The 21082-nt window shown below is 46.9% G+C and overlaps 1 protein-coding gene across 1 annotated transcript in view; it reads left to right on the top strand.

The window, feature by feature from the left end:
* Positions 1-21082, top strand: part of mapk8ip3 (mitogen-activated protein kinase 8 interacting protein 3) — a 212030-nt gene that overhangs the window by 49378 nt on the left and 141570 nt on the right. The window contains 2 exon segments of the mRNA XM_072481763.1: positions 2886-2956; positions 8512-8606. Coding sequence (XP_072337864.1) covers positions 2886-2956; positions 8512-8606 — 166 coding nt within the window.

Genomic DNA, 21082 nt, shown 5'->3' with positions numbered 1-21082 from the left:
TGATGTCCTGGGACTGAGATGATTGACCTCCTATAACCATGACTACCTTCCTTCAAGTCATACAGAACAAAGTCCCTAGGCCCAGTCATCTTCAGCTGCTTCATCAATGATCTTCCCTCCATCACAAGATCAGAAGTGGGGTTGTGTGCAGATGATTGCGCAATGTACAACACCATTTGCTGAACCAGTCCATGTGCAAATGCAGCAAACCTGGACAGCACTCAGACTTGGGCTGATAAGTGGCAAGTTAGTTTCGTGCCACACAAGTGCCAGGTAATGACCATCTTCAACAAAAGATAATCCAACCATCTCCTCTTGGCATTCAATGGCATTGCTGAATCCTTCACAGTCAACATCCAGGCATTTACCATTGACCAGAAACAAACTGGACCAGCCACATAAATACCGTGATTATAAGAGCAGGTCAGAGGCTGGGAATTCTACGGAGAGTAACTCACCTCCTCACTCCCCCAAAGTCTGTCCATCATCGACAAAGCCCAAGTCTGGAGTGTGGTGGAATACTCTTCATTTGCCTGAATGAATGCAGCCCCCCCAAAAAAGCTGGATGCCATCCAGGACAAAGCAGCCCGCTTGATTAGCACCCCAACCACCACCTCCAACATTCATTCCCTCTATCACTGATGCACAGTGGTAGCAGTGTGTACAGGTTTGTGAGAGAAAGAATTCTCTCACAAGAAAGGAGCACAGTTAAGCCATTGGACCCATTGAACTGGTTGCACCAGTCAATGAGGTCATGGTTGATCTGATCATAGCTGTATAACGCCCGGCTCCCTTATAGATCAAAAATCTATTCACTTCAACCTTGAATCTATTCAGTGACCCAGCCTCCACTGCACTCTGTGGAAGAGAATTCCAAAGAATGGTGGACTTCTGAGAGAAGAATTTCCTCCTCATCTCCATCCCGAATGGGATTGAAGCTACGCTACCTATTTCTGGATTCCCCCTCAAGGAGGAACATCTTCCCAGCATCAATCCTGTCGAGCTGCCTCAGAACCTGGGGCGGGATTCGGGTCGGAGAATCGCCGGGGGGGGGGGGGGGGGGGGGGCATGAATCCCGCCTTCGCCGGCTGCCGAATTCTTCGGCGCCAGGGATTTGGCGGCTCCCCCGGCGATTCTCCAGCCCGCGATGGGTCGAGTGGCCGCCTGTTTTTTGCCAGTCCCGCCGGTGTAAATTAGAGTAGGTCCTTACCGGCGGGACCTCTGGGAGCCGTGGGGGGGGTCTGGCCCTGGGAGGTGTCCCCACGGTGGCCTGGCCCGCGATCACGGGGCCCACTGATCCGCGGGCGGGCCTGTGCTGTGGGGGCACTCTATTGTTCCGCGTCGGCTGCTGTGACAGTCCGCGATGGCCGACACGGAAATGAACCCCCTTGTGCATGCGCCAACGCGCGCTGGTTGGCGTGGCGCCTAGCACCTTGCCCGCCGGCCAGCGCGGCGCAAACCACTCTGGGGCTGGCCGAGCCTCTGAAGGTGCGGGGGATTCTGCACCTTTGGGTTGGCCCGACGCCGGAGTGGTTCACGCCACTCCTCGACGCCGGGACCCCCCCGCCTCGCCGGGTGGGGGAGAATCCCGCCCTTGATGTTTCAATAAGGTTACCTCACTTCTAAACTCCAATGAGTACAGGCCCAATCTGCTCAACCTTTCCTCATCAGCCAACCCTCTTCATCCCAGAAATCATCCCAGTCAACCTTCTCTGAACTGCTTCCAATGCAAGTATCTCCCTCCCTGGGAATGGAGACTAAAATGGTACGCAGTGCTCCAGATGTGTTCTCACCAATGCCCTCTCAGTTGCAGTAGTTTATACTCCATTTATACTCCACCTCCTTTGCGATAAAGGCCAAAATTCCATTTGCCTTCCATCTGCGTTCTAACTTTGGACTCCACGTTTCTATTAGAGTTTTGCCGTGGATTTTAATCGCTGTTTTCTTGCAGTTGTCAGTTTGTCTTGTGTTTTTCAGATTATTTTCTTTATCCCCCCCCCCCCATCCACTTCCTTATATGATAGGCTGGACCCTTAATCCAGAAAACCAGGTTAATACTGTGGGAACACACGCTTAATGAATTCAATAAAAACCTGGAATTAAAAGCCTGACGGTGACCGTGAACCAATCTGCTGTCCTTACCTAGTCTGCCTACACCTGACTCCAGACCCACTGTCAGTCCTGCAGGAATGGGCGGCACAGTGGTCAGCACCGCTGCCTCACAGCGCCAGGGTCCCAGGTTCGATTCCCGGCTCGGGTCACTGCCTGTGCGGAGTTTGCACGTTCTCCCCGTGTCTGCGTGGGTTTCCTCCGGGTGCTCCGGTGTCCTCCCTCAGTCCAAAGATGTGCAGGTTAGGCGGATTGGCCATGAGAAAAAAAAAAATTGACCCTTGGTATACAGGGACGTGCAGAATAGGTGGGATCACAGGGCTAGGGTGGGGGAGTGGGCTTGGGTAGGGTGCTCTTTCAGAGGGTCGGTGCAGACGCAATGGGCCGAATGGCCTTCTGCACTGTTGGGATTCTATTCTTTCAAATCCGATGTGGTTCCTCTTTGGAGATTCTTTGGAAATTTGCATTATCCCTATTTTTGATCGGTCGAAAAATCCAAGTTGGTGCAAATAATGAAAATGGAACAAAGAGGCTGAATTTTTCTCTCTGGTGAAGCTCTCACAGGGAGGTACAGGATTAAAAATGGCAGACCAAAATTGTCTCTTTTTTCTTTACTCGTCTTTGAATTTAATCCTGAACTTTCCAGCCCTGGAATATCTTCTCATTTTTCCGTTGTCCGGTTTTCTCTGATTTTCTTTATCAGATGGGGTTCTTTCAACACTCGGGATAATTAGGAACTCATTCAGTCATGTGATTGATTCTGCTCTTTATTGCAGTTACCAGATTGGAGGAGAGGGAAGCGGACATGAAGAAGGAATACAACGCGTTACACCTGAGGCACACTGAGGTAAAGAGTCCAGACAATCATACCCATACCCAAACTGATTCTATACAGAAATTTGACGGGTCCTAGAGAAAGACTAGAGGCTAAATGTTACCCCGCAGGGGGGGATCTGAGATACATTAAGGGGGGAGCTGATATTTATTGCAAAGTAATTGATGAGAATTTTGGGGGTTCTATAGCAGGGAGTTGACCTGTTTTGCCAGATTAGTGCTCAGGAATGAAGGCGGCAATGGGCCGATTTTCCAGACGCATTACCACCGATACAAGTCCCACCATGTCGGGAAAATACCAGGAGAACCCTGAAACAGGATTTGTATCCGCCGCCAAACACTTTGCGATGTTCCCAGGCCCTCCCAGCAGGCGTAATCAGGTTCGTGCCTAACGAGGGTGTGGACCTGATTACCACGCATTTAAATAGACTTCAATATCCGAAATCGACCTGATGCCAAATCTCCTGGGAACATGCTACATCACGTCGACAGGTGGGAACATAACATCTTGGCAATGCCAGGGTGGGAACTTAGCACATGGCACTCTCAGAGGGCAGTGTTAGGGGGCACGGCATGAAGGGCAACTCATTGGGAGGACCCCAGTGCTGGCGATCAATGTTCGGGGGGGGGGGGTCTTTAATTTCACTTTGAATTCGGGGCACCCTTTCTCTGTGAAGCTGGGCTTGCCGACACGATTAGGTCCTGCCCCTCCCAATGAGGGTGCAAAATACCCCCCCCCCCCCCCCCCACCACCACCCACTTCAAAATGAATGGCAGAGTGTGGGACGATCTCATTGGGAAATGTGTCCAACACGCCGGTTTTCTGACTGAACCTGACAGTGCCCAATATATCCTATCGCGCCAGAAACATGGTTGAGCTTAAGTAAGTTATAGAGGGGAGGTTTGATAGAACAAAGAACAAAGAAATGTACAGCACAGGAACAGGCCCTTCGGCCCTCCAAGCCCGTGCCGACCATGCTGCCCGACTAAACTACAATCTTCTACACTTCCTGGGTCCGTATCCCTCTATTCCCATCCTATTCATGTATTTGTCAAGATGCCCCTTAAATGAGCAACTTATGCTTGCAGTGAACAGAGGATTTATTAACATAGAATTTACAGTGTAGCAGGAGGGCATTCGGCCCATCAAGACTGCACCGGCTCTTGGAAAGAGCACCCTTCCCAAGGTCAGCACCTCCACCGCTTCCCCATAACCCAGTAACCCCACCCAACACTAAGGGCAATTTTGGACACTAAGGGCAATTCATCATGGCCAATCCACCTAACCTGCACATCTTTGGACTGTGGGAGGAAACCGGAGCACCCGGAGGAAACCCACGCGCACACAGGGAGGATGTGCAGACTCCGTACAGACAGTGACCCAAGCCGGAATCGAACCTGGGACCCTGGAGCTGTGAAGCAATTGTGCTATTCACAATGCTACCGTGCTGCCCACGGTATGTCACTATCGACCCTGCTTCCACCACCTCCTCCGGTAGCGAGTTCCAGGCACCCACTACCCTCTGTGTAAAAAAAACTTGCCTCGTACATCTACTCTAAACCTTGCCCCTCTCACCTTAAACCTATTCCCCCTAGTAATTGACCCCTCTACTCTGGGGAAAAGCCTCTGACTATCCAACATAACTGAAGAAACATAGTTTCCCACACATTGCATCGGGAACAGAGCTCTGACTGCGTTCTCAGCTGGCAAGGAGAAATTTTGATAGTTTGACTTCAGGTTGTAGAGAGCTTATTTTGTCCGTGGGTGTGAATCAGGAATATCAATATCGGGCAGGAGATCTGCAGTTCTTTGTAGCGTTACCGAGGAAGAGCATAAAACTGATTTACGTTCATTTGTGAATTCTGTATCTTGCTCTGAGGTAACTCTGGCCATACTGTGTTACAGATGTGAAATACGGGTCACTGTCCATGTGGAGTTTGCACATTCTCCCCGTGTCTGCTTGGGTCTCACTCCTCAACCCAGAGAAGTGCAGGCTAGGTGGATTGGCCATGTTAAATTGCCTCTTAATTGAAAAAAAAAACCCCAGATGTGAAATACATTCCTGTAGCCCTTATATATTTGATCGCCCATAGAATCATAGAGCCATAGGTCTATTTACAGCACAGAAGGAGGCCATTTGTCCCATCATTTCTATGTTGGCTCCCCAGGAGTATTCTAGTCAATCCCACTTCCTTGCTCCAACCTTGTAGCCCTGCAAGTGTCTATCCAATTTATTTGTGAAATCATTGATTGTTTCCACTTCCCCCGCCCTTGTGTGGAGATGCCGGCACCTGAGGAAGGAGCAGCGCTCCGAAAGCTAGTGATTTGAAACAAACCTGTTGGACTGTAACCTGGTGTTGCAAGACTTCTTACTGTGCCCACCCTTCTGGGCAGTGAGTACCAGGTGATTACTCATAGCGTAAAAATGTTCTTCCTCCTATTCCCTCTCGTCCAAGACCTTAATTCTGTGTCCCCTACGTCATATTACCACGATTGGTAATATGTTGTATTCTTTTTCTTTTCTTCCAGAATGACCCGATGTAGTGTTGACAAAGAATATACGAATCAAAAGATTGAAACAAAACTAATTTATTATTAGACTACTAATTAAATGAAGGTCAAACACTCTACTGAGCTACAGCTGATAAATAAATGACATTGAATCTGTCTTACAGTATTCAATATTCTACCTAGTCACTAACTACACTATGATCTAACCTCGTGCTATCTATCTCTAATTAACATTCATTCTGCTCTTAGCTCCTCCTTGTGCTTTTCACCATGCTTCTCCCAGAATTCCCTGAGAGGCTGTCTTAAATACAGGGAAGTAGTAACGCCCTCTCGTGTTTGATTTACGCAGAGGTGGAATTATTAACCCTTCACTAATCTGACGATATACATTTCATTGCACTCTGGTCTTTGTACCATCAGCTAATAAGAAGAGTTTCCCCTTGCCCACCTTTTCTAAGCCTGCTGGAATCTTGACACAAATTTCCTCTCGATTTCCTTTCCCCCAAAGAGAACCAACTTCAGCTTTTCCCATTTAACTCCATAACTAAGATTCTCCAAACCTGTAACCCGTCCACATTTTTAACCACCGTGTTTGGCGCTTTTCGGCTATTCACGCCAGCAGGTTGTTCGGTTCTGCCGACGCCGCTGCAGGTCTCATGGCGGCGTGGGGTGTACTCAACGGGGAAACCCACATTGATCCCCCGCCGCCGGGCAATGTCGGGCCACCTCCATCGCCACGGCACACGCGGTGGGGCGCGTGGAAAATCCCGCCCTTAATATGGATTTGGACATCTTTGATTGGGTCAGATTTGTGAATGCAAGGGGTTACAAATTACTCGGGGAGGTCTAAGTTGCCGTGGCAACATACATGGTGAGGTCTGAGGCTAGGGATGGCGGTGGTGGAGACTCCCAACTTCCTTTTGGTGACGGTTTTGTGATGGTTCTTTCCATCTCATGGCTGAACAGGAATTTCTCCCACTCTTGCCCCCTGCCATCTGATGTGCGTTGGAAGAAATTGCAGGTTGATACTCGATCTGTTTGGCCAAGCTATGAATGCACCATCCCATGTTTACAGGGTAAGAGTTCTTATTCAGAAGGTGCATCCGTGCATAACATTAGGGATATTGTTAGTCAGCTGTTGTTCCTGTTTGTCAATGTTTCCTTCATTTCTGTCCTAATGAGTTTGTGTGGTCTTAATTCCCCTCATCCACATGCTGTCCTGCTCGATCGATAAAGCTGACTCAGTTCAAGCACTTTTCCACTGATTCCATTTACTCTACCTAATAATACGCATGGCAGGCGATATGGTTGAACCGCTTAATAAATTACCTCCTTCTACATCCACCAGCCCCCTTTAGAGCTCAAGGCCCTTTGATAGTTTTGTACCAACATTAAAGCTGCAGCATTGAATTGCTGGGGACCATGACTCTTGCAAAGCCTGTGAGGTGCCAGCACTATTTGGGATGGGTTTTGGTACATTTAGCACAAAACAGATCAGTTTTCCCAGCTGTCCAGATGTTGCTGTCTTCCTTTCAGTAAGATCAGAGCCTCTGCTCAGTTTTCCCCTGATAACATAGTTCATGATGACAAGTAGACCGGGTAGCAGATTTGTGAGTACAAATCCACGTCTTTATTCTGCATTGCAGCATATTGGTTCTTCGGTGTCTCCACACCAGCCGAGCCTGAGTGTATTGACATTAGCCTGTATGTCATAATAGGTTAAATTGATGGGGTGAAGTAGGCCAAATCTATCCCGTTGGAAAGACCAGTCTGGTTGTGCACTGTTATGCAGCAATACATTAAATGTTATACATGTTGTACATATGATAGCAGAAAAATGTACAAAAATATGAAGCACTGGTGTCTTTTAGGGTCTGCTTTTATCTGATGTACAGAATTTGTCCTTCAGCTGCAAAACAATGACAATGCGAAGACTATTCCGATTTGAAACCTGGCTCCCTGGCTGACAGCAGCTTCGAGAGATTTGCAAGTTACAGATCTTTGTTAATCGCGACCTTCAATCTGTGATTGACCACATTTTGATTTTAATCACAAAATACCTAATGGGCATTGTTGGTTCTGGCAGCTCACTTCATTCGGTGATTGCTTGGGGGCCTGCGGAGTAGGAGGTTGGGTGGGGGGGGGGGGGTGTGGGGGTGGGGGGGGGGGGTGGGGGGGTGGGGGTGGGGGGGGGGTGGGTGGGGGGGTGGGGGTGGGTGGGGGGTGGGGGTGGGGGTGGGTGGGGTGGGGGGGTGGGGGTGGGGGGGGGGTGGGTGGGGGGGTGGGGGGGTGGGGGTGGGTGGGGGGGTGGGGGTGGGGGTGGGTGGGGTGGGGGGGGTGGTGGGGGTGGGGTGGGGTGTGGGTGGGGGTGGGGTGGGGTGGGGGTGGGGGTGGTGGGGGTGGGGGGGGTGGGGGTGGGGGGTGGGGTGGGGGGGGTGGTGGGGGTGGGGGGTGGGGGGGGGGGAAGAAGAAGAGGAGAGGAGAAGATAAATTATGTAAATGACTGCAGTGGAAAAACATTTGTTTAAAAATAAACAAATGGACTTCTCCTGAAGGAGGTCTTGTGGCGCAGTGGGTAGCGTTCCTCTCGTCTGAGCCAGAAGCTCTGGGTTCGATTCCCACCCCAGGACTTGATGGTCCAAGGAAGGTACGTTCACAATGAGGCCAGACAGGCTGAGTATCGACTTGTCAATCCTTCCTGCAGAAGCCAATAGCAGGTGGTAAGAGTGGGGGGGGACTCCTGGTCAGCCAAGTGACGGAAAGAACGTTGGAGCCTCTGCCATCACTATCATTAGATCCGGACCACAACATCTGGGTAAAAGTGTATGTCTCCACCCTAACTTGGATCTTCTTGAGTGAACTGTAACACACCACCTCCACTCAGCCATTTGTGGATCTGGCCCTGTGCTTTATGCATGAAAACTGTAGCACGTACTGGCTGCCACCACATGGTGTGGATAGAACGTTGAGACGATTTGTACTATCATTTCGACCAGCTATGTTTTTAATTACCCTCCCCTTGTTTACTGTGTCTAAATTGTTCTTTCATCTTTCAGATGATACAGACTTATGTGGAACACATAGAACGATCCAAGATGCACCAAGTTGGCGGGAATGCCCAATCCGATGGAACGATGACTGGGAGGAACAAGTAAGGAATGCGTCAAATCATGAGTTTTTGCTGTGGTAGATTGCAGGTGCTGGGTTGCTTGATGGTGTGCAGGGAGTTGCTTAAAAGGTAATGATGAACAGCGCTGTTACGCTACGAAAATCCCTCTGGCTTACCTGATTTAGTAGCCTGAATCAATGAGAATAAAGTTTTTGATTGCGTAATTTGCGTTCAGAATTCAGTCGGGGAAGTAGAATTGGAGATCCAGCTTTGTAGCGCGTTGTTTCAGTAGCTTTTATGGACTGTTAAATTCAGAGAGCGAGTGAACTTGTACCCTCAGCATTGGCTGGCAGAGGAATGTGTCATTATCATCGGATGGCCACATCAGTATTGTGTCAGGTCAAGCAACTATATTACCTTTGTGTCATTATTGTGTCAGAACTGTGCAGGAAAGTTTGTTTGACACTTAAACAGGAGTCGTAACAAGGTTTCCAGCTTAAGTAAGAACGAGGCATAGATTTTCAACTCTACACCCAGAAGTGAAACTAATCTTGGGGATTATCCACCTGGAAAAACTGCCTGGTTATAATTTTGGTGCTGGAATAACAGGCGGTCACACCAGGGTAGCAGGTCGAAAGCCTACTCCAGAATAACAGGCTCGCAAGTGTGACTGGAGGATTGGGTAGAGATGTGACAATATGTTTCCGAAATGCTGAAAAACCTGGATAACGTAGATGCAGGCAGATTATTTGAGAAACTGTAACAGCCTGAAGGGAAAATTGCATTTGTGGAGCAGGATTCCATCAAAAGAAATGAATGGAATCTTGTTTGCTTCATGATCTAGCGCTGCTGTGGGAAGGTAATGAACAGAGGCGAGGTGTATTTTGGCAGCAGAAAAAGGCAATCAGATAATGGCATCGGTGTTGGGGCACTTGTTCATTCCTTTGGCCAACAAAAGATTGGCATCAGGCATTGTGTATGCACAATTTGTAGATAGTATTATACTAACGTTCTTATTTATTGCATTAGTTGATTCTTTGGGGGACTGCTTGAATCAGCATAATAAATAAATGCTTGAAATGCAGTAATAGCAGCGACGTTGCATAGGTTAATTGCGTATGCAAATATTGGTAGATTCTAGTCCGTAGATTCTAGACTTCAGTTATAAAATGAAAAAGTGCGGACTGAAGTTTAATAAATACTTATTGTTAAATACTGAACAGATTGAAAGAAGTTACTTGCCGAAGGTTTTTCTCACCTCAATTCGTTCTGCCATTTTTCCCTGTTGATTTCCTATTTGGGAATAATTCCACAGTTGCTGATCATCTCATGTGCCCCACCTTGCCCAAGTAGTCATTTTTCACGTGCCGTCTTTGACAGTAAGTACTCGTGGGAGAAGGAGCGTTCAGAGCTAATCGTCATTCAATATTCACACATGTGCACGTGCACTCGTGTTTTTCTCACTTCTAGGTATAAGCATTAAAGAGGAGCAGGAATTCTACCCAGTTTGGTATTCCTTAGCACGGCATTGACGAGGTGGCTTGTAGCACCTTTTAACGGCTAGCTAAAGTTTAATTCAGCACAGACTCTGGATCAAACTGACTTTCTATTCAATATCAATTACTGAACCATTTGAGCAAAATTTGATGTTGAGCTCATAGTGTAGGGGGCAATATACTAGCGAGGATGGAGTAGCTAACAGGAAACGGGGAGTAGGCATAAATGGGCCATTTTCAGTTTGGCAAAATGTGACGAGGGGAGTGTCACAGATATCAGTGCTGGAGCCTCAACTATTTACAATCAGTGTGCGGGATTCTCGGATGGCGGCGTTCCAGCCAAAACGCCATTCACTTTCAGTGGCACCGGAAATTCCCTGCCACGAGCGAGGAAGGAAGATTTCGGCCTACGTCAATGACTTGGATGAAGGGACCAAATGTGCGGTTGCTAAATTTGCTGATGGCACAAAGATAGGTAGGACAGTAAGTTGTGAAGAGGACACAAGAGGTCTGCAAAGGGATTAGATAGGCGAGGCGAGTGGGCAGAAATCTGGCAGACGGGATACAATGTGGGAAAAATGTGAACTTCTCCACTGGCAAGAAGAGTAGAAAAGCAGCAAATGATTTAAATGGAGAGAGATTGCAGAACTCTTGAGGTACAGAGGGATCTGGGCGTTCTGGTATGTGAGTCACAAAGCGTGAGTGTGCAGGTACAGAAAGTGATGAGGAAGCGAAAGGAATGTCGTAATTTATTGCAAGAGGAATAGAATATAAATGTAGGGATGTTTTACCACAACTGTACAGGACATTGGTGAGACCAAATCTAGAGAACCGTGCGCCGTTTTGGGCATCGTATTTTAAAAAATATGTATACATAATTGTTTTAGAAGCAGTTCTGCGGAAATTCATTCAGCTGATTCCTGGGTTGAAGAGGTTACCATACAAGGAAAGGTTGGAACTGTGTTCATTAGAATTTAGAAGAGGTGATCTTTTTGAAACATAAAGAATCCTGAGGGGACCTGATAGGGATGCTGAAAGAATGTGGCGGAGAGGCGACCCTTGAAGTGGAGATGGGAAATAGGGGACACGGTTTAAAAATTAAATTTAAGGTGGCGATGAGGAGAAACTATTTCATCAGAGGTTCACGAACTTTTAGAGTTCTCTTACCTAGAGAGAGGTAGAAGTAGGGTCATTGAATATTTTTAAGGCAGTGGTAGATAGATTCTTGACTAATAAGGGAGTCAAAGTTTATGGCAGGGGGGGCAGGAAAATGGAATTGAAGCTACAATCCGATCAGCCATAATTGCATAATAAATTAGACAAAACACAATGTTTTGGTTCCGCACCCTCTTTGGCTTCCTCGCTAATTATTGATCTTCTAGATGCCTGTGCAGTTGATAAGATTGTCTTCCTCTTCTTCTCTCTAAGCCACATATGGTTTCACAGCCACCATCGCTCTGGGTGAGTTTCAAAAGTGTTCTTCTTGTGAGAGTTTCAAAAGTGAGTGTTATCAGGTTGTGATCCTGCCACTTGCTGTCCAAACAACTAGAATGTTCTGCAGAGATAACTGGATCGTTCAGGAATGGAAGCCATGATCAACTTACAATTGCTCAGCCCAAGGACTCCGTGATCAAAGAACAAAAAGAAAAAAAACTTGCATTTTACCTGGCTCTATTTATGACTTCAGGATGTCTCAAAGTGTTTTCCTGCTGGTGCAGTCACCTGTTGGACTTTAGAAGAATGAGAGGCAACCTTATTGAGACGTAACGGATTCTCAGGGGGCTTGACAGGGTCGATGCTGAGAGGTTGTTTCCTCTTGTGGGAGAGTCTGGGACCAGAGGGCAGAATCTCAGAGTGAGGGGTCACCCATTTAAGACGAAGATGAGGAGGAATATCTTCTCACGGAGGCATAGTGAATCCATGGAATTATTTACTGCAGAGGGCTGGAGAGGCTGGATTTATTAAGTATGGTCAGGATTGAGATAGAGAGCTTCATAATCAGCAAAGGAATCGGGGGTTATGGGGATAGGGGGGGGAAAGCGGAGTTGAGGATTATCATATCAGATCAGTCATGATCTCATTGAATGTTGGAGCAGACTCGATGGGCTGAATGGCCTGTGTCTTATGGTCTAATGTTGTAATCTAGAAAATGTAGCGGCCAGTTTGCGGGCAGCAAAACCCCCAAAACAGCAGTGAGATGTATGTCCAAATATCGGTTTTAGTTACATTGCTTGAACAGCAACACAACTTGCATTTATATAGCGCCTTTGACATGAGGTGCTTCACAGCAGCGTTATCAAACAAAATTTGACACTAAGCTGCCTAAAGACATAGTAAGTCAGATGATGGTAAGCTTTGTCAAAGAGGCAGTTTTAATAAGTCTTAAAGGATGAAAGAGAGGTGGAGAGACAGAGAGGTTTGGGAAAGAAATTTCAGAGCTTGTGGATAAATATTCTAATGGGCAGCACGGCAGCACAGTGGTTAGCACAGTTGCTTCACAGCTCCAGGGTCTCAGGTTTGATTCTCGGCTGGGTCACTGTCTGTGCGGAGTCTGTACATTCTCCCCGTGTGTGCGTGGGCTTCCTCTGGGTGTTCAGGTTTCCTCCCGCAGTCCAAAGATGTGCGGGTTAGGTGGGTTGGCCATGATAAATTGCCCTTAGTGTGCAAAAAATATTAAGTGGGGGTTACTGGATTACGGGGATAGGGTAGATACGTGGGCTTCAGTAGGGTGCTCTTTGTCCGGGCCGGTGCAGACTCGATGGGCCGAATGGCCTCCTTCTGCACTGTAAATTCTATGATCTATGATATTGGCCAGACCAAGACACTGGACGAGCTCGCCTGCTCCTCTTCAAATAATCTCCCGCGACCTATTACACTACCCAAGAAGAAGTCTTCCAACACCAGGTTAAAGTCCAACAGGTTTATTTGGAATCACTAGCTTTCGGAGTGCAGCTCCTTCCTCGGGTGAGTCACCTGATGAAGGAGCTACGTTCTAAAAGCAAGTGATTCCAAATAAACCTGTTGGACTTTAACCTGGTGTTGGAAGACTTCTTACTGGGCCCACCCCAGTTCAATGCGGCATCTCCACATCGTGACTACCCAAGAAGGCAGACAGAGCCTCATCTGAAAGAGACAGCACCATTGGCAGTGGGGCAATCCTTCACTACAGCACTGATGTTTCAACCTAGATCGTTCTATCAGTGAGGACTCAACCCACAACCTTCTGACTCCGGGGTGACTGTCCCATCGCTGAGCTAAGGCTGACTCAGTTGTCATTCCCCACCCGTCCCATCCATTAGCTTGGCTGAAAACAGTGAATTCAACACAGATCGAAGATTGACCAAGGCCAACAAAGGGATTTGATGAGCGATCTGACATTCGAGCAGAGTTCGACGTCCCTTCAAAACAAGTGGTCCTTGCTCAGTAGGATCTGCTTTCTCCTCGCAAGGACATCAAAACTCTTCAACAATGGAACTTCAAGGACAGCCCAGCATGTGACTCTGGCCAACCAGATCAGGCTGTTCACCACATTGGGAATGAATGTCACCTGCCAAATGTTGCCACTGGATTCGAGGCAAGCCACCCAACAACACGCAGTGTTGTGACTTGATTGTCCGCCTTGGACATGGAATTGTTAAGCTGCAAAATGCCAAGTGCCTGAAGAGGAACCCAGGACCTTGCTGGTGAGGCAGTGTTGCACAATGCAGCTTTGGTGCCCATTGAGCCATATGAGCCATTCAACCTGCTCATCTACGTGGCATTGCCACACCTGTTCTTGTGTGGTCTGGACTCCACTGAGGTTAACCTCACAGCGGTGCTGATAACATCTTCTTTATCATCGATCTCGTCTTTCCCGCTTAAAATGTTGCCTCAGCCCTTCATATGGTCCATTGGCACAACTAATTCGACCTGCGACTCATCACTCTCCAACTCCTACATCTTATTTCCTTCACCATTGAAATCCCGCCCCCCCACGCCCCGACCCCATGCCACCTTCAACTGTAAGCTTCATTTCTCTAACACTGTCCACATCGGCCTCCACGAAGGAGGGAGGGCAACAATCCTCTTGGTGGTGGAATAGTTAAATGTTACCAGATTTGCCCAAACAAGACACAATATTTTTCAGAACACTTAAGGAATTGTGCACGTGGATACACACTGAAAAGCAGACAATATTAGTTCATGGTGCGTTAATTGTATTATCAAATTTAGGAATACACAGTTGAAGGGCATGGATTAATTAAGTATTATAAAATGGGAGCGGACCCTGAAAGATGTCCAGTCACAGTAAAACCAGAGACAAGACTTGCTTCGCCAGAGTCGCTGTCCAGTTCCCTGTCCACTGCATCCACCGGCTGTTGAGCAAGGGGCACTATGCCGAGCGTGTGGGGCTGGAGCCTTCGTCTGCCTGGTCACCGAGATCCTCGAGCTGGCCGGCAACGCAGCCACCTGAAGTTCACCGTCTGCAAAGACGAGGAGCTCGACGAGCTGCTGGGAGGGGTCGCCGTAGCCCAGGGAGGGGGTCTTGCCCAACATCCAGGCCAAGCCATTATCCAAGAACAAAGAACAAGAACAAAGAACAATATAGCACAGGAATGGGCCCTTCGGCCCTCCAAACCTGCGCTGATCACGTATCCTATCTAGGCCAACCGTCTGTATCCCTCTATACCCCGTCTGTTCATGTGCCTATCCAGGTAAGTCTTACAGGTTGCTAACGTATCTGCCTCAACCACCTCACTTGGCAGTGCATTCCAGGCCACCACCACCCTCTGTGTAAAAAAAAAAAAAAACTTCCCCCGCACATCTCCACTGAACCTTTCCTCCCTCACCTTGAACCTGTGCCACCTTGTAATTGTCATTTCCGCCCTGGGAAAAAGCCTCCAACTGTTCACCCTATCTATACCCCTAATAATTTTATAAACGTCTATCAGGTCGCCCCTCAGCCTCCGTCTCTCTGGGAAGAACAATCCCAGTTTATTCAATCTCCCCTCATAGCTAATACCCTCCATACCAGGCAGCATCCTGGTAAACCTTTTCTGTACTCTCTCCAAAGCCTCCACGTCCTTCTGGTAGTGCAGTGACCAGAATTGGACACAGTATTCAAAATTGGCTTAACCAACGTTCTATATAATTGTAACATAGTTTTCGAGCTTTTATACTCCATACCCCATCCTATGAAGGCAAGCATGTCATATGCTTTCTTTACCACCATTTCCACTTGTGCTGCCACTTTTAAGGATCTGTGGACCTGCATGCCCAGATCTCACTCTGTCTCTATGCTCCTGATGGTTCTGCCATTTATTTTATAGCTCCCACCTGAATTGGATCTATCAAAATGCATCACCTCGAATTTGTCCGAGTTAAATTCCATCTGCCATTTCTCTGCCCAATTTTGCAGCCTATCTATATCCTGTTGTATTCACTGACAATCTTCATCACTAGCCGCAACTCCTGCAATCTTAGTATCATCCGCAAACTTGCTAATCAGACCCGCTACGTTTTCTTCCAAGTCATTTATATATATTACAAAGAGCAGAGATCCCAGAACTGAGTTACAGACCTCCATTCAGAAAAACACCCTTCCACTGCTACCTCTGTCTTCTATAGCCAAGCCAGTTCTGGATCCATCCAGCCAGTTCATCCCTGACCCCATGTGATCTAATCTTTTGCACCAGCCTGCCATGAGGGACCTTATCGAATGCTTTAATAAAGTCCATGTAGTCAACATCTACAGCCCTTCCCTCGTCAATCATTTTTGTCACTTCCTCAAAATATTCAATCAAATTGTCCCATTGGGCAGACGCAGCATGGATTCATAAAGGGCAGGTCGTGCCTAACTAATTTAGTGGAATTTTTTGAGGACATTACCAGAGCGGTAGATAACGGGGAGCCAATAGATGTGGTATATCTAGATTTCCAGAAAGCCTTTGACAAGGTGCCACACAAAAGGTTGCTGCATAAGATAAAGATGCATGTCATTAAGGGTAAAGTAGTAGCATGGATAGAGGATTGGTTAATTAATAGAAAGCAAAGAGTGGGGATTAGTGGGTGTTTCTCTGGTTGGCAATCAGTAGCTAGTGGTGTCCCTCAGGGGTCAGTGTTGGGCCCACAATTGTTCACAATTTACATAGATGATTTGGAGTTGGGGACCAAAGGCAATGTGTCCAAGTTTGAAGACGACACTAAGATGAGTGGTAAAGCAAAAAGTGTAGAGGATACCGGAAGTCTGCAGAGGGATTTGGATAGGTTAAGTGAATGGGCTAGGGTCTGGCAGATGGAATACAATGTTGACAAATGTGAGGTTATCCATTTTGGTAGGAATAACAGCAAAAGGGATTATTATATAAATGATAAAATATTAAAACATGCCGCTGTGCAGAGAGACCTGGGTGTGCTAGTGCATGAGTCGCAAAAAGTTGGTTTACAGGTGCAACAGGTGATTAAGAAGGCAAATGGAATTTTGTCCTTCATTGCTAGAGGGATGGAGTTTAAGACTAGGGAGGTTATGCTGCAATTGTATAAGGTGTTAGTGAGGCCACACCTGGAGTATTGTGTTCAGTTTTGGTCTCCTTACCCGAGAAAGGACGTACTGGCGCTGGAGGGTGTGCAGAGGAGATTCACTAGGTTAATCCCAGAGCTGAAGGGGTTGGATTATGAGGAGCGGTTGAATAGACTGGGACTGTACTCGTTGGAATTTAGAAGGATGCGGAGGGATCTTATAGAAACGTATAAAATTATGACGGGAATAGATAGGATTGTTGCGGGCAGGTTGTTTCCACTGGCGGGTGAAAGCAGAACTAGGAGGCATAGCCTCAAAATAAGGGGAAGTAGATTTAGGGCTGAGCTTAGGAGGAACGTCTTCACCCAAAGGGTTGTGAATCTATGGAATTCTTGCCCAGTGAAGCAGTAGAGGCTCCTTCATTAAATGTTTTTAAGATAAAGATAGATAGTTTTTTGAAGAATAAAGGGATTAAGGGTTATGGTGTTCAGGCCGGAAAGTGGAGCTGAGTCCAAAAAAGATCAGCCATGATCTCATTGAAAGGCGGAGCAGGCTCGAGGGGCTTGGTGGACTACTCCTGCTCCTAGTTCTTATGTTCTTATGTTCTCTCCTTTGTCAATACTGATGCAAAATACTCATTAAGGACCCCACCTACTTCCTCTGGTTCTATACATAATTTCCCCCCTTTGTCCTTGAGTGGGCCAACTCTTTCTCTAGCTACCCTCTTGTTTCTAATATACACCTCAGCTAGGCCGATGCCTGAAGGGGAAAGATAAGATAAAGATAAAAAAGGAAGACTTATTGGTATACTCAAAGCCAACTATCAAGAAAAGGATGAACGTCTGGTTACATACTTGATCAGGCTTGGGATATAATTAACAACGTTGGCAAATGTGGATTGATAGACCCTGGCGCTGTGATTACTTATTACTTATTACTTGCAGCCTTTAAAAAATGGGATTGACGATTTCAAACTGATCTGCCAATAAAATAAATGTGTAGTTGGCAGAAATTTAATCTGGTACTTTCCGCACAACTGCCAGTAGCATAGCATCCAATTAAGATCCACTATCTGGCTGCATTCTTTATCCCAAATTAACTGGGGGCTATTCTTCATTAATGTGCTCATGTTGACTTTGGTCAGCTTAGATAGTGTTCAAGTTTTAACCAATTAAATTGCTACTCCACAAAATGCTCATAAAATTGATATTTGTGCATCTCCCACAGGGGAAGCCAAAAGTTAGATGCAGATAGCACTTTTTTGAAAACATATCAGTGGCTGTTACGTTTTGCGGCCTTCCAAGGTCATTTGGGCAATTGGAGCCTTTCAGACAGTACCTGTGATACGGGGTGTTAGACCTGAAACCGTATCGGCCCTAATATCTGCATAGCACTCTGCACCAAATACAAATGTAAGTGCTGCCCTTGAAGGCAGTCTCTTAATTTTTTATCATGGGACTGTACAACAGATGAGTGTCTCTGCCCAAAGCACAGATAAAATCTACTGTAACACACCATCATTCAGGTACGGGAGCATGATTAACTTCGTTGGAGGCGGAGGTCATGCCAGTCCGACATATCTGCTGGGCTCCGATATTCTGAGTCAGATTCTGATGCGTTGAGATGAATTTAACACTGGAGATAAAATGACATCCATTACATCAGCAAATACGAATGCCTCCGTCTGTGGACCAGGTATTGTGAAAGCTTTACCCAGCAGGCTTTACCAAGAGGCAGAAAGAAGCACTGCCTGAAAAGGCCCATCGAAACCCCGCACGGTTATGGCACTTTTTGTCACAAAAACACCTGCAAATTTGTTTTGTACGGTGAGGATGGGTCGACGGGGTGGGGGCGTTATGTTGTGGAAATGGGCTGACCAGAACGGTAGCACAGTGATTAACACTATGGCTTCACAGCGCCAGGGTCCCAGGTTCGATTCCCGGCTTGGGTCACTGCCTGTGCGGAGTCTGCACATTCTCCCCGTGTCTGCGTGGGTTTCCTCCGGGGGCTCCGGTTTCCTCCCACACGTCCCGAAAGACGTGCTTGTTAGGTGAATTGGACATTCTGAATTCTCCCTCCTGTGTACCCGAACAGGCGCCGGAATGTGGCGACTATGGGATTTTCACAGTAACTTCACTGCAGTGTTAATGTAAGCCTACTTGTGACAATAAAGATTGTCAATTAATTGTTGTGTAGACAAATACTTTGGCTAACGGGACCCCTGTTAAAAAGAGAACCTTTGGGAGGGTTTTCCAAGTCCTATAGCCCCCCCAAACCAGGACAAACCTATTCCGGGTTTCTGCAATATTTCGGGAATTCCACCATCCCACCACTGGAATGTTGAAGGAAGACCAGGAGTAGAAGAGGTGATATCACCGAAACATTTAAGATCCCGAGGGAATGTGAGAGGATGGATACCGACCGGGAGAGTGTCACTCATGGGAGTGACGAGAACCAGGGGACACAGTTTAAGAATAAGAGGTCCCTGTTTAAGACGAGAGAATTTTATTTCTTTCAAAGTGTCCTTTGTCTGTGAAATTCACTACCCCAGAGAGCAGTGAAGGCTGGGTCAATGAATTTATTCAAGGCACAGTTAAACAGATTTTTGTTAGACAAGGGAGCCAGGGGTTTTGGGGTGGGGGGGGGGGGGGGTTGCTGGCTGTGGTCTTATATCGCACAGTAGAGTTAAGACCACCACTAGATCAGCCATGATCTTATTGTATGGCGGAGCAGGCTCATGGCTGAATATGCTGTTCTTGCTCCCCAGTCTTGTGTTCCTATGTAAACTCTCTGAACTTGTACGGCCAGAATGTTACCAAGTCCTCGAGCAAGTGTTGCCGTGAGAACCCCCTTTTAAAGAGGGAGGTCCCCTAAACTATTCCAAATACTTTTTCCGACAAAGGTAGGATCAGTATAACATTTTGAGCCTTGCTTCAACATTTCCGGTGGGTGTTTCTGGTTAGCAAAAAACCCCAGTCGCAGGAATCACACTTGATGTCTAACTCTACAGCTTCAATTACATTTAAGTACCTAACTATGAACAAAGATATCACATCCAGTGAGCCTATCATAGCCTTAGCTAAGCTAAGGCGAATTGACTATTATCAGAGACTGTGCTTGGTAATTACAAATTATTCTAGCTCTTCTAAATCGCAATAGGGTATCTGGTTACTCCGTCCCATTATCTGAGCAAGTCATCTGCTTGAGTAATGTGTTTTAGTAGCTAATGTGTTACTGAAAACTGCTGAATCATTGCACGGGTTACTATTCCAGAAAAGTTTGTCCCAGAGTTTGTTCATTATCCTTTGATGGGCCTCGGCACCTTCTTTGCAGCGCAGGCTCGATTCCCGTACCGGCTGAGGTTATTCGTGAAGGTCCTGTCTTCTCAACCTCGCCCCTCGCCTGAGGAGTGGTGACCCTCGGGTTAAATCACCACCAGTCACCTCTCCCCCTCAAAGGGGAAAGCAGTCTATGGTCATCTGGGACTATAGAGACTTTACCTTTTACCTTAAAAGATTGGGTGAGGCTATTTACATATGCTGACATTCTGGAGCGGCATGCCCGCAGTAATTGTCCCGACCTTCCCCTGACGCTTTGATTCAAAGTACAGAATCCTTCCCCTGTGTTTGATAACTTTACGAAGCACTGCTTCGGTGCTGTGTTCCCTTGCTGTGGCTCGAAATAGCTGATGCGTCAAATTCAAAACTCAAAGGGCGGCACGTGGCACAGTGGTTAGCACTACTGCCTCACGCCGCTGAGGATGCGGGTTCGAATCCCGGGCCCTGAGTCACTGTCCGTGTGGGGTTTGCACATTCTCTCCTTGTCTGCGTGGGATTCACCTCCACAACCCAAAGATGTGCAGAGTAGGTGGATTGGCCACACTAAATTTCCCCTTAATTGGAAAAAAACAAATTGGGTACTCTAAATTTATAAAAAATTAATTCAAGCACCCCTATTTTGAGGAATTCGTGCCTGTGTGATGTCTTAGGAGGGCAGTCATCAGGTGTTGTTGGACTAATGCTGATTTGGTCGATATGCCAAGAAAGAAAAGCTTCAGTAGCTAATATTTTGTAATGGTCTTGGTAATTTTGGCAAACTATTGTTAATGTTTACTGTTTTGGATAATTGTACAGAGGCTGCACCTTTGTAATTTTACTTTTCAGTAAAAGAATAAGTGCCCATCTTCTACCTCACCTCATAGATCATAGGAACAGGAGGGGCCATTTAGTCCCTCGAGCCTGTCCTGCCATGCAACGTAATCGTCGCTGATCTGCGACTTCGCCCATGAATCTGCCGCTGCTGTATACCCCTTCATACCTTGGGTTAACCAAATCTATCAAATCTGAGATTTAAAATGAACTGACCTAGCATCAATTGCTGTTGGCGGAAGAGTATTCTGAACTTCTGCCACCATTTGTGTTTTGAACTGTTTCCTAATTTCACTCCTGAGAGGTTTGGCTCTAAATTTTAGACTCTGGCCCCTGGTCCTGGATTTCCCAACCAACAGGAATAGTTTATTTCTA

Source organism: Scyliorhinus torazame, chromosome 17, assembly GCF_047496885.1.
Source record: "Scyliorhinus torazame isolate Kashiwa2021f chromosome 17, sScyTor2.1, whole genome shotgun sequence".
In the NCBI taxonomy this organism is placed as follows: Eukaryota; Metazoa; Chordata; class Chondrichthyes; order Carcharhiniformes; family Scyliorhinidae; genus Scyliorhinus; species Scyliorhinus torazame.
The sequence above is the reverse complement of the archived record's forward strand: the minus strand, read 5'-3'. Positions and strand labels throughout refer to the sequence as shown.